Source organism: Callorhinchus milii, unplaced genomic scaffold (genome assembly GCF_018977255.1).
Source record: "Callorhinchus milii isolate IMCB2004 unplaced genomic scaffold, IMCB_Cmil_1.0 Scaffold2, whole genome shotgun sequence".
In the NCBI taxonomy this organism is placed as follows: Eukaryota; Metazoa; Chordata; class Chondrichthyes; order Chimaeriformes; family Callorhinchidae; genus Callorhinchus; species Callorhinchus milii.
This window is the reverse complement of record NW_024704743.1, coordinates 69,931,126-69,945,847: the sequence shown is the minus strand read 5'-3', so window position 1 is coordinate 69,945,847 and position 14,722 is coordinate 69,931,126. Positions and strand designations below refer to the sequence as shown.

The window sequence follows — 14,722 nt, the reverse complement described above, 5'->3', positions numbered from 1 at the left end:
TCGCAGGAACTGAGGGACAATATAAGGGAAAATAGCGAAAGCACATACCGTCTAACTGCAATGTTAAAGGAATCCATCATATGGTTGGAGGTTGCTATGCTTTGCTAGTCTGCCATGGAAAAGAGTGCGGTGGGGGTCGGAAATTGACAGCCATCTGACAGAAATGTGCAGTCAGGGCCTGAGAGCTGTCATATCTATACAAATGGCCTGTGAAGGTCTTTGCCAAGGTTATACAGACTAATTTAGCAAAACCCATATGTCACATTCTGGAAAAGGAGCAACCAACTGGCCAGACAGCCCAGATGTTGCTGGGGATTATACAGATGTTATGGACTAGCAGATGATTCATGATATAGTTTGCCTCCTATTCCTGCTGATCATCTGAGGGAGATCTCCTATCCTCCCAGGAGCTGGAGGGATTGACAAACGCTCCACCTTGCAGCCAGAAGATAAAATGCCTGAGGCACTGCTCGAAGAGCTGCTGGAGAATAATAGGTAATCATCTTTGCATTTGATATAGAGCTTTTCACATTTTCTAGATGTCTCAAAGCACTTCACAGAATATATTGAAAAGTGAATATTTGTGGGTGAAATGCCGCAGCCAATCGCACACAGCAGTGTCCCACAAACAGTCGTGGATTGAGCGACCAAATTATTATTTTATTTATTTTTCTTGAGGGATTATTATCAGGCATTTGGAGTAAGGAAACTTGCCCAACGTTTCACCCTGCCGGGAATCGAACCCAATCTCTCGAGTGCTCTAACCACTGAGCTACAGGACTCCACAGGATAATGCAATACAACTGCAGATTCACCTACATAACCACCCATAATGCCATTTCCAACTCCCATCCCCACCTCAATCTGACAAGAACATGTTTATTTGATAGAGTTTTCCATATGCAATAAAACTCCATTTTATTCATGTCAAATCAAGGGAGAGGACTTATAGGGAAGTAGAGAGGCTTGAAGGGGTATGGGGATAAGGTGGAGCAATGGGATTGAATTGATCTTCTTGCTCTGTGAGCTGGTGTCGACTTGATGGGCCGAATGGCCTCCTATTGCGCAGTAGATTTCTATGTTTCTATGACTATAACTGGATGCCAGTAGCATATTGATGCTTTACACACAAAAAAAATTGCTATGGAATTTCATATATATGTTGCACGATATATTTTAATTTTTTCCCCAAATTCCATTTGTTTTGCATTCATTGAGTAGGGCCCTGAATTTCGACCCTTTAATTTACGCATGCTTGATCCTGATAGTCCTATCTAGAAATATCATTTTTTTTCTTCACTCTTGCCATCTGCTCATATTTGATCATGGAAGGATGCAGCTTCAGCACTTGGAAGGCCATTTCCTAGCCAATGCCCTCTGGAATCTGGGATGCCAAAACTCAATGTAAATTAACTAATCCATATTTATTCAGTACCTTGAAACGTAGCCGAAGAGCTTGCACAGAACTGTGCCTCGGAGTATTATGAAGCACAGATCAATGCACATATCAAACTAAAATCAGGTCCACATTATGTAAGTATGTACACAGATACAGTTTAATTTGCTTATACATGGATTTCCTATTCAGTTGAATGCACAGAACTAGTCTTTAAATTGTTAACTGCACGGAAGATTCTGTTGTATAAAAGTGAGCACTCTTGCTCTATCACCCTTGCTCACTTCAATGATTACATTGCTCCTGACTGCAAAGTCACTGCTACTCATTATATATAATTACATAGAATTTTATAGCAGGGTGTCAAGCTGGCTCGATTGGTACTCTGAGTCAATGTCTTGACGTGAGACTTGAATCTTCTGACTCAGAGGCAAGAGAGCCTCTGAGTCAGAAGATTCAAGCCCCACATCAGGCCATTAAACTCATAGTCTAGGCTGACAATATAACCCAGTATTGTTTGAGTTGCCATCGTTCAGGTGAGACGTTAAATTGAGGTTCTGTCTGCTTGTTCAACTAGACATTAAAGATCCCATTGCACTACACAAAAAAGAGAATGGAGTTTCTCCCAGTGTTCTGGCCAATAATCCTCCAGATAAAATTGGTCATTTTGTTTGTGGGACATTGCTGCCACATTTGCCTATAAATACACAGTATAATATGCACTATAATTCACAATAAGATTACATATGCACTTTGACACTTTTCAACAATGTAATAGAACCATAGAAATGTACAGCGCAGAAGAAAGTCATTCGGACCATTGTGAATGTGTTGTCTCTTTTAAAGAGCAATCATTTCAGTCTCATTTGCCTACGATTTCTCCCCTGATACCCCTGGAGGTTACACCATTTTAGATATCTATTTACTTCCCTTTTAAAAACTAATATGGATTGTGTCTCAACAACCAGAATGGCATTCCATATCCTATCTGTGCTTGAAACATTTTTTACAAGATCTGAAACAATTTTTCACAAGATTAATAAGACATAGCATATGAATTTGAAAAACAGCAAGCAGCTACCTGAAAAAAATCACTTTGATTTCAGAAAAAAAACTAACACGGTGATAATCACCTTAGGTCTTTTTATCTCAGCATCAAATTAAATAAGAGCTACTAAACTTCTAAAATAAACTAATCACAAACAGTCAATTAAAACAAAACAGCCTCTAGGGAATGATTCTCAGCTGGTTGCTGGTTGCCAATCGTGTTGGTGTGAGTTTATGATTAGATTTTCCAATTACAAACTCCCATCACTGGCGTCGGTAAATTTAACAAGCAGTGGAGAATCAGCCCCTGGATATCAGTGAAACATATGCTGGGGATATGAGCTTCTGTCCCCACTCCCCGCAGATGAACCTGAAGGGTATAGATGAGATAATTATTGTTAAAAACGTAGAACAAGGTGACTCAGACTCAAGATCAGCAGTTCAAATTTAATTATTTTACACAGAAAGTGGCAAATAGAGTAGCCAGGGAGACAAATTGTTAGCAAATTTAAGAAGGAATTAGGTAGCTATTTGAAGAAAAATTCAATTGAGGGTATGAGAGTTAGAATTGTATAGTTTTTTTCTAAATTTGTATTTAAACTGAGACTCACCAGATGTACTATAATAGTCTTTTCTGTCCTTGAACATACTTATGTTGTTGTGTTCCTCAAAGGTGAGCTGTGCAGATTTAGCTTCCAGTTAAATTTCAGCAATAGTACATTGCCAGTTTTAGATCAGCTCTCCCCAATTGGGCCTAAGGTCTCTGGAGTTAGACAAGCAGGTTGTATTCCTCTGGGCAGAAAGTACACACTTCATTCCAGACAAACAGACACTGTGCATGTGTGGAACTCTTAGTCGTTTTTTGAGTTGTCTCGAAGATGTGTTTACAACAACAACAACGACAAGATTTCATTTATAGAGCGCCTTTCACGTCGGGAGGACGTCCCAAGGCGCTGGACAGTTGGGTCAGGACCCGAGCAGGGGGGGGAAATGGTCAGGGTGAGGGGAAGGAAGGGAGGGAGCGAGGAGGGGGTAGAGAGTCGAGAGGGGAGCTGAAGGCACAGTCAAAGAGAAAGGTCTTGAGACCGGCCTTGAAGGAGGAAAGGGAGGAGGCGGCGAAGGCACTGAGGGATAGAGTTCCAGAGCCTCGGGGCTGAGAGGCTGAAGGCCCGGCCACCGATGGTGGGGCAGTTGGGGCGGGGGACGTGGAGCAGACCGGAGCCAGAGGAACGGAGGGTACGGGCAGGTAAGTAGGGGGATAGGCGCTATATCAAATGCAAGGATTATTATTATAGTTTTGGTCTGGAGATACTTATGTATGGGTGCTGTGCAGGTCAGATACTCAGCTGACTAAATAATAATATATAATAATAATGATCCTTGCATTTGATATAGCGCTGTTCACGTCTTCTCGATGTGTCAAAGCGCTTCACAGAATATACTGTAAAGTGAATTGACCGGATATTTGTGGGCGAAACGCGGCAGTCAATTGCGCACAGCAGTGTCCCATAAACAGTCGTGGATTGAAAATGACCAATTTATTATTGTTTTGTTTTGGAGGGATTATTATTAGGCGTGTGGAGTAAGGAAATTTGCCCAAGATTTCGCCCTCTGCCTGGAATTAAACCCAGGTGTCCCGCTTGCAAGGCGAGTGCTCTAACCACTGAGCTACAGGACTCCAATAAGAGTCTAGAATCATAAAAATTCTGGCACAGAAGGAATCCATTCAGCCCACCAAGCCTAAGGTGGTAGTAGCTATCTGCTCTAATGGAACTATTTACTCCAATTCCAATTCACCACTTTTTCTCCGTACTCTTTATTGTGTGCCTCGTAATTCCACTTTACAGTATATTCTGTGAAGTGCTTTGAGACGTGTCAACGGTGTGATAACCTGCTATATCAAATGCAAGGATTCTTAGTATAATTTATGCAAATATCTTAATAATAATAATAATAATAATCCTTGCATTTGATATAGCGCTTTTCACGTCGGGAGGACGTCCCAAAGCGCTTCACAGAACACACTGTAAAGTGAATTGATTGTATATTTGTGGGCAAACGTGGCAGGGATTATTATTAGGTGTGTGGAGTAAGGAAACTTGCCCAAGGTTTCACCCTGCCTGGAATTGAACTCAGGCCTCTCGCTTGCAAAGCGAGTGCTCTAACCACTGAGCTACAGGACTCCACAAATCTTATAAATGTTATGATGGTGTCAGCTTCAGTAATCACTTGTGGCAAACAATATACGTTTAATTTAAAAATATATAAAAAAACTAGAATACAAAAATAGAGCAAGTTGTCTTTGGCCATCCTAATTTCTGCTCTGCTGTTCACTTCCAACACGTGTAGAAGGATAAACATTTCTCCTCTGATCATTGCCCATTTGTATTCAGACAATATGCACATTCTCATGAGTAGTTGCTCTTAGGTTCACCTGTGTTAAATACTCACATGTAAACAGTGCAAAATAATTCCAAACTACCCTTAACACAAGTGCTGTGGAACAGAAGATTTGCGTCAAGATTTGTATGTAGACCTGATGCAGTCACCTGCTTTCTCTGTGCTAAACAAACCAAGAGCAGCCCAGTACCTGATTAGATTCTGAACAGCTGTAAAGTTATGCCCCTGAAAACCCTATGAAGCGCTTTGATGAAGTAAACCCTATGAAGCGCTTTGATGACATGATACGGTGCTAAATCAACTGTAAGGATTAATAATAAAAAACAAAACAATTTTAATAAGTATAAACAGCTGATATTTAGTTAGGAGTGAGTCTTTGAATACTATTGAATTTTTAATTTCACTTAATACAAATTAAATTGGTTCAACTGTATCAAATGTAAGGATTATTATAATTAGTAGTATTGAAGGCTCAAGTGGGTCTATAGATTTTTTTTTCTCCTCGGAGTAGTAGATATATGAAACAGATTAATAATAATCCTTGCATTTGACATAGCACCTCTCACATCGTTAAGACATATCAAAGCGAATCACAAAGCGAATATTGTAAAGTCGAGTGACTACTTTGCAGGTGAAACGCGGCAGCGAGTTATGCACAGCAATGTCCCACAACCAGCCATGGAGTGAGTGACTAATTTTTACTTGGAGGGTGTGGGGGTGATGTTGGCCAGGACAGCGGGACAAACTCCCTTTTCTTTTAGTGCCATAGGATCTTTGACTGACATCTGAACAGTCCTGAACAGTCATGGAGTCCTGTAGCTCAGTGGTTAGAGCACTCGCTTTGCAAGCGAGAGACCCGAGTTCAATTCCAGGCAGGGCGAAACCTTGGGCAAGTTTCCTTACTCCACACAGAGCCTAATAATAATCCCTCCAAAACCAAAAACAATAATAAATTAGTCAATTTCAATCTACGACTGTTTGTGGGACATTGCTGTGCGCAATTGGCTGCCGCGTTCACCCACAATTATACAGTCAATTCACTTTACAGTGTGTTCCGTGAAGCACCTTGGGATGTCCTCCCGACGTGAAAAGCACTGTATCAAATGCAAGGATTATTATTATTATTATAACAGATAAGGAAGAAGGGACTTTGTTTAACGTCTCATCCAAAAGACGGCGCCTCTGACAATGGAATACCCTCCCACCCTCAGCATTGCATTGGAGTGTTAGCTTAGACTATTGAGGATATAGCTGCAGCCTGGGAGGTAGAATTACAGGACAGTGGGTTCTGTGCTGGTGGGGCTGGGGAAGAGAGCATGTTGGCTATGAAGGAAAGAAGAGAGAGCTGAGGGAATTGATAAATATTTTGGAAGTTTTGAAGGGGATCAAGGAGTATAGTATCTATGCAGAACATTCACTAAAGAGTGTGTGAAGTGGAATCCATGATAGGATTGCTTTTAGACATTCTGTGGAATGAGTGAGTTCTATGAGCTGAATGCCCGTTCCTCATTCTATTGCAAACAATGAAAATCGGACTGAATTTGTGAGAACTAGACAAACGCACAGAGAGCTTCATGCAGATAGCACGAAAACATATTATTGTGCTGCTGAGGTCACCACTCTCAAATCTGTGGTACTTTACGTGTAAGAGGCATTAAGATAACAAACTAAGCTCTTGTGAAGAATAGTAAGCAGATCTTTGTAGTTACTTACCACATCATATGCAGTCACTACCTTCCTCAGAACTTCTGGGATCACTCCTTGGGGCTCCATTGCTGGATAATCAGCTTTTAGATTCAATACTACGATAGGAACATGATCATTGCTCAGCAGGGTGGACAGGGCCATAATGCATTGTAGTAGATTAGAAACCGGGGACAGGCCACACAATTCCTTGAATGAAACTATTGCATTCTGGAAAGAGAAAATAAGAAAATGTTACATTAGCAACTTAAAACTGTGAATAATTATTTGACACTGTGCTTACTGATAACATTATCTTGTACAATCCACCAACAATACACTGAGGTGATATTGAACATGTTTGTTACTTCCAACAGCTGTTTATGGATTTTTAAAAAAAAACGTGCTATTTGTGACTCATTTATACCTTTGATAATGGTTTATGATGTTTAAATGAAAACAATGGAGAAATATGTGTCTGTTTCTGGCATCCAGTCTCAGCATCCAGCTATCCAGTCCAAGTAAGCCAGAGGCAAATGCAAAGCAAATAACCTTCAACCCAGCCGCAACCTCTCCATTTTCCATTGTAAAATAAAGTGGTCTTTAATCCAAATTTCAATCTTTTTTTTATAAAAAGCATTTCTGTGGATTCTCAAAGTGAGATTACCAATTACAGTAATTCACAGCAGTTTTGCATTGTGGACCCACACTTACTGGAACCTGACTTGCGAATGCCCAAACTCATTTTACATAGGAAACGTCAAAGCCAGCTGAGAGATGATGCGTCAATCTAGGCTGGATTTCAACAAGTTGGAGAAGTGAAAATATTGTGCTACCGAGCCATCCTGTCCTCTATTATTTATTGTATTTTAATTGATTGATCAATTCCAATATTACGTTGTCAAGCATGTCACCTTGGAGCCAGTTCAGCATCAAGGAAACCCTGCTTAGCTCCCCCAACACCCCCTCAAGAAAGATAGTCTTGATTTGTTCATTTGACATTGGACAAGCAGATTTTTGCTGATTTTATGAATGTGTGTTCACAAACTCAAGGTAACACCTGCAAGTAGTTGTGGTCCTAAACCTCAGAGTTTCCTCATCAGCTATCTGACAGACTTCTGCCTTTAGCATGGTAGGACTACTTTACAAGACAACTTGTGACGTTCAGCCACCTTGATGTTTAGGTGACACACAAGTGTGGACTTCTCAGTTTGGTTTAGATACTCTTAAGCATGGTGACAGATTTCCACATGTTTCAGACACCTAGCTGACCAAAAAAGAAATAAAAGATGGTGTTACTCCTACGTAATAAGCCAGTCAATAAATTGATGCCTATGGGATCAATAGGTATCAATTTATTGCGCTCTGGGATGCTATCCTGTGTGAAGGGCGGTATATAAATGCAAGTTGTTGTGTTATGTTTCAATATCTGCTAGGAGAAGATTCACAAATGGTCACAATGTTGTAGTGAGAGTTACTGAGGGATAGATTGAAATGAGTTTCTTGGATGCTTGTTTATTTACTATCCTAATGTTGTGCTCACATGGTGAGGGGCAGATATGGGATATGTACAGTCTTAATCATTTGAACAATCAAAGCTATTACAGGCTTAAATATCTCAGTTGCTTTCCTCATGCTTTAATAACATAGTGTTATCCTACCACTTAACCTCACTATGTAAAGATTCCATGTCTCTCTGTATTTTGATCACAATGCATAAGTTATACAACAGTGGTCACAGTTGTTTTTTGACAGGCTTCACAGTTAAAGCCCAGTCCAATCTAGCAGCTGAGATTGAAGACACCAACTTCAGATCCCAATGGTCGACCGATTCACCTCCTACTGCTGTCAGACACTCAAAAGTTCTCTGCTCAGCCAGCATAAGTGAGAACCTTGTAGGAGTTCAGATGTTACCGCAGGAGGATGTCAGTATTTCCCAGCTACATCTTGCAATCCTCTATTCTCACACATACCCCAGCACTTTTTACGTGAGAGAGTGGAGTAAATGGGATGCAAATTGCATTGGATTTATTTGGATTTACTGGAGAAAAATGGGTGAGATACATGCAGTGAAACAATTACTGAGTTCAAACAAAATTGCAGGTACATTTCAGCAAATCACAAATTTGACAACACTTCTTATTTAGCCTTGTGCTAACTGCACTTTATTTGTACCCCTTGTAAGGATAGAATTGGTCAGATGCGTGCTCAGATAATGAACCATTCATGCAGCCAAACCAAGAGTATCATTCAATGAGTTGTAATGTTGGACACTAAGAATGTCTAAAGTCACACATATTCTGCTGTAGATTTTAACAGAAAGAGTTAGAATATGAGAATGAACATAATAACAGAATCCAAGATGCACTGATTGTAAACACTGGCAATTGTTTTGCTGTGGTACTCTGAAACCTAGCACTCAGACCCGGGAGTAACATTACAGCAGCTAAGAAACTTTGCAGCTCAGATTTTCAGCATGAAATAAGATACTTACCCAGAGGGTATTTTTTTAAATTATAGTTTTTTTATATTTTAATTAAAATCGGTGAGCTTTATTATTACAACTCACTCTGAATGCACTGAGACTATTACATATTTCCTTTGAAGAATGTATTGCCAGGAGACTTAGGGTGGGATGGCGGTTCAGAAATACATGGCTCAAGCAATCAGGGTTCTTGTTGCATTTCATCCTTTGCAATTAGTTTAATTTTACATATCATTAATGGTGGAAGCACTATTGATGAATCCCATCTACACTATCTAGTATTATCTTCTGGAAAAATCAATGAAATAACCAGAATAAAATAATTTTTCCACTCGCAAGAGATCCAGTCTCATCCCACCATACCTCTGACAACAGTCCTTCCCCATCCCTCCCTCCACTTAGTTTCACCCGACTCTACTGGCTTCCCATCACACAGAGGATACAGTTCGAGATCCTGATCCTCACCATCAAAGCCCTCCATGGTTTTGCTCCCCCCTACCTCTGCGACCTCCTAACCCCCTACCATTCTGCCCACTTCCTCCACTCAGCGGGCTCGGCCTGCTTCACGCCCCCCACCTTGCTCGCCCCACTATTGACGGGCGGGCCTTCTGCTACTCTGCCCCCACCCTCTGGAACTCCATCCTGCAGTCCCTCTGCCTTGCCCCCTCCCTTGCCACCTTCAAGACCCATCTCAAGACCCTCCTCTTCGACCGTCTTTTGATCTCCCTGATTCCGCCTTCTACCCTCCACACTCCCCGACCCCCAACTCGGGTCCGAAACTCTATCTGTCCAGCACCTTGGGACATCCTCCTGACATGAAAGGAGCTTTACAAAAGTAATTTTCTTGTTGTTCTTCATGTCTCCCCACCCAATCCTCTATCAGTGGGCAAACTTACAGCTATTCTGAAACTCCATCCTGGAGTCCCTCTCCCTAGCCCCTCCTTCCTGTCTTCCAAACCCACCATAAGATCTGCATTTTCGACTCTTTGTGTTCAGCCTGCCCCACATCGGGGACTTGGAATCACTTAGTCTAAGTTAACACACTCCAATGCAGTGCTGGAGGGGTGTTGCATTGTCAGAAATGCCGTCCTTCAGTTGAGACGTTAAACCTAGGTCCTATCTGCCTATTCAGGTGGACATTAAAGATCCCAAGGCACTTTTTGAAAAGAGAAGTGAGTTTTTCCCAGTGTCCTGCCCAACAATCCTCCAAATAAAATTGGTCACTCACTCCCTGACTATTTGTGGGACATTGCTGTGCACAACTGAGCATTTCACTCACAAAATGCACAGTCTATCCACTTTACAATGCATCCTGTAACACGCTTTGAGATGTCTCAATGATACGAAAGACACTGTATCAAATGCAAGAATCATTTTTATAATAATTATTATTACTTTCGCTTGCACTCCAAACTTGAAAGATTCTATATAATTATATTAAATTGTAAATCGTTCTTGTTGATACCCTTTATGAACTGCAATAATATTTTCCATGTTGAAGTATATTTCTCTCAAAACAAAACAATGTTTCAAAAAAAATTCTAAATTAGTTAAGAATTCTCTTTCCTGGGTCTACTTTATTTATTTGCAATATTTCTTCAGCACAGAAACATTCTGTGTATCTTTACATTTGTCTGATTCTACTTCATAATATAATACTCAACAACAAAAAGTACACCACGAACCACTCTTACACATTACCTGATTAATCAATGAACCAAACTGCTCCATTTAGTATTGTGTTACTATCCTCTCTGGTTTCGTGTGTTTGATAAACAGCAGGTGCCCAAATCTTTATTCCATTCATTAACTGTGGTTTCAAAGAGGCGACATGACCATTTGGCAATAAAACAATTTGAATGTTGTACAGTATATAATTCATTGCATCTGGAATCAAGATTTATTCCCAAATTAGATTTATGGGATGAAACATTCTCGTATCTGTCATCCAGCCTAAGTTAGGGTCCCACAGAATCGAGTCTGAGACACAAAAATTTCCCGCTCAATTAACACTAATTTAGCAAACTTCTTCCAAAAAGTAGAGATGCAAAGACAGTGCATACGGGAAAATGAGAAAATCACAATACCACGCCAATGCAGAACCATGATTCCATAATTGGGGGCACCCAGCATGATGTCCCACCATTTAGCCCAGTGTTCATGCTGAGTGGCTAGAAAAAAATGGTAGTAGTAACCCCCTTGCAGCTTGCTGCTTCCAGCAGTGGCTACCAGAAGACCAGGGATAATATCTATTTCAAGGTGGTTCCTTGGCAGCAGTTGTGCAGCCTCATTTTATTTTGCAGCTCAAGGGTATAAACCAGTCTATCGGTTTGGTTATTATTGTACCAGAATATCAGTAATCTTGCTGAGACACATGTCATAATGCAGCGATGATGAAATAATAACGTTAATGTCCCAAAATGAGCAACTGAACTAATATGTGAGCTTACACCCCTGAGCTGTAAAGAGAAACTGCAAACACTGGGAATGCTTACAACAGAGAAAATTAAGGGCTAATCACAATGAATTTTCCTGATACTAATAAAAAATGATGAGGTGGACCCCTGTAATATGCTTGATAATAGTCAAGCAGTCCCCAACAAGTGATCAAAATCCCAAGCTTAGACAAGGGAAAATGAGCCGTTTAGCTTAACTACATTTTGCAAAGGGTGGTGAACATGCAAAGCATTTACCAAGGATGTCATTTGAAAAGAAGTGTTGACAGTTTTAAGAGATTGTTGATGGTGGTGGGCATTGGGAATTATAATGAGATAGTAAATAATTGTATTTAGTAATCCATTTTCTTGTCTTGCACATTTCTTTGTTCAGGGCTTTTCAGGGTTACGTGAGACAATACCCCAAGCTCAGGGTGTTCAAGAAACTGATGAAAAGTAAACAGATCTTTAAAAGCAGCCTGACGCAATTCACAATGCAAAGGTTATATTATGTGTTATAAATAAATCCATAAGTACCCACCCCCCTCCCCCCACACATACACACACATATATGCTCACACAACACACTTACACACTCATACAGAACACAAATCAACATTTGGAAGATCTTCAGCTTTGTATTTTGGCAAATAGGAAAATGCATCATGTGTCAATGAAGAATAATGAGAGGCAACCATATAAAGTGTTGCTCTGAAGATAACCACCTGCAATTGGGGAGATCAATATATTGGGGCAGTGAGAAAAAAAGTTGTACAATGTTACATCACAAGAATGATCATATCACAATGCATTTTTGGAAGTTACATATAAAATCACTGATATTCAAGGTGAATTACAGAGGTGAATTACATTTGATGGTTGATATGTTGTTTATATACACAATGAGATGGTGATTAAAAGAGGAACAAATATGAGGGAGAAAAGTCTTTTACTCAGGAGATGCAAAAACTACCACATGACCTTCTACATGCCATATTAGGAATATATTTCAAAACAAGTCAATTACAATATTCATGAGAAGGATTTCTTGCTTTGATATTGAGGTGCAAAAGCTTCACAGTAGCATTTGAAGTTAAATATCACTCTCAGCAAGATTGGCTAATATTCCAGAACATCCTCTAATTCAAAATGAATTGAAAAGGTTTAAGATAATTTTGCATATTGATACACATCATTTAAATTGAAATGCATCATTTGTAATTGTAAATCTATCCGACCTCCCCCTAAAACTCTCCGAACCTAAGGGTCAGGTTCGACCCCCAATTATCCTTCCTCCCCCACATCCGGTCCCTCACCAGCACCGCTTTCTTCCACCTCCGATGCATTTCCCTTCTCCACCAATACCTCTCCCCAAACGCCACTGAAACCCTGGTCCATGCCTTTGTCACTTCTCGGCTGGGCTATTCAAATGTCCTCCTCGTCCGTCTCTCCTCCACTGCCACCCATAAAATTCAGGTCACACAAAACTCTGCCGCCCGCATCACCCCAGTCCTTGCCAGACTGCACTGGCTGCCTGTCCCAGAGAGGATCGACTTCAAGATCCTCACCCTTGTCTTCAAATCCCTCCACTCTTCTGCATTCCCCTACTTCTCTGACCTCCTCTCTCCTCACAACAGTGCCCACTGCCTTCATTCCACCGGATCTGGCCTTTTCCTTGCCCCCTGAGTCCTCTGCTCCACCCTCGGCAGCCGTGCTTTCAGCCACTACGCCCCAAGGCTCTTGAATTCCCTTCCTCACTTTGTTGCCTCGCCCCCTCTCTTTCTATTTTCAGGTCTCTGCTTTCTTTTCGACTGCGCCTTTGGTCACCTTCCTCCTCCTCCCCTGGCTCGGCCCCGGGATCCGTTAGTGTGATATGCTCTGAGACTCCATCCGGGGTGGAGGGCGCTATATAAATCCAAGTTATTGTTGTTGAAATACTTCCTTTATAACTAAATATATTGTATGACAGCCAAGCCTTTGAAATGGTGCAGAAAACGTATCTCGTCTTACCGGTGTCGGTAAGGTCCTAGACTTGTACAGGAGCTTGAAAGCCTTGCAGCTCATCAGCTCCAGTGACACAAGTGAGTAATGATAGTCTTTTAGGAGAGACGAGGAACAGCTGGAACTCAATGTCATTCATAGGATGTTCTTTTCCTTTCAACAAAGTAAATATTCCCTTGCCACAAATGTTACATTACAATCATTGTAACATAGACCCTGTGTCCATCATCAAGTTGCAATTTGCTGATGAGGATTATGTGGGAGTAAAATACTATTTATCTTCAAAGAATACTATAAATGGTCTTTATTTTAAATTATTTGAATCTTTATGGGTTCTTTTAATATTAAGTATTTTTATGCATAAGATCAACCAACTTAGTAGTTTTATGAACAAATATTTGCGTTGACTCATGTAGGTGTCTGATGGCTCTTTTTTACCATGTGATAAGCCACATATTGACTATGGCAAGTCACATTTCTCAATTCAAACACACATCGATTTGGCATTGGAAATGATTGAACCGAAAATATCGCTCACATATTTTACATCACTTTGTTTACAACTATCTATAATCTGAATGGTTATTTATACATAAACAACAACAACAAAATTACGTCCTCCAGAAGTGAAAGGTGCTATTCAAATCACCTTTCAGTGTTTTGGACCCGAGCTTGGGAGGATGGAGGGCAGGGGGGGAAGGAGGGTGATCGAAGATGTGGTCGAAGAAGAGGGTCTTGAGATGGGTATTGAAGGAGGTAAGGGAGGGGGCAAGGTGGAGGGACTGCGGGACGGAATTCCAGAGGGTGGGGGCAGAGTGGCAGAAGGCTCGCCTGCCAATGGTGGGACGGGCGAGGCGGGGTTCGTGAAGCAAGTCGCTTATTTAAAAAAAATAAAATTGCATAGTAGACCAGAAAGCATAAGGGAGGCTAACTAAAGTTGAGGCTGGTATTATTTATTGACTTATTTGGTGAAGTAGGCAAAATATACTTTCTTTTAGCTTCTTTGGGCAACCACAATTTATTTGAAGAGGTTTCTGAGCTAATGAGGCGGTAGATTTATTTTACCGGCAGTGTGACGTCCTCCTGACGTGAAAGGCGCTTTATAAATGGAATCTTGTTGTTGTTGTTGTTGAGTTGTGTGAGTGAAAGCGCTCAGATCCGTTATTCTATGTGAAGGATGCTAATTAAATGCAAGTTGTTGTTTTTGTTATTGTTGAATGTAGGTGGGAGCAGGTGAGGGCATTGGCCATCTCCCCATCCTCCTCCACCCTGGGT

The 14,722-nt window shown here is 40.9% G+C and overlaps 1 protein-coding gene across 2 annotated transcripts in view; it reads right to left on the bottom strand.

The window, feature by feature from the left end:
* The window catches only part of LOC103181254 (inactive phospholipase C-like protein 2), an 82,909-nt gene that overhangs the window by 42,097 nt on the left and 26,090 nt on the right, over nt 1–14,722 (bottom strand). For both annotated transcript variants that reach the window (XM_007897593.2, XM_007897595.2), the window contains exon 2: nt 6,557–6,757. In XM_007897593.2, coding sequence (XP_007895784.1) covers nt 6,557–6,757 — 201 coding nt within the window. The remainder of the gene's footprint in view (nt 1–6,556; nt 6,758–14,722) is intronic.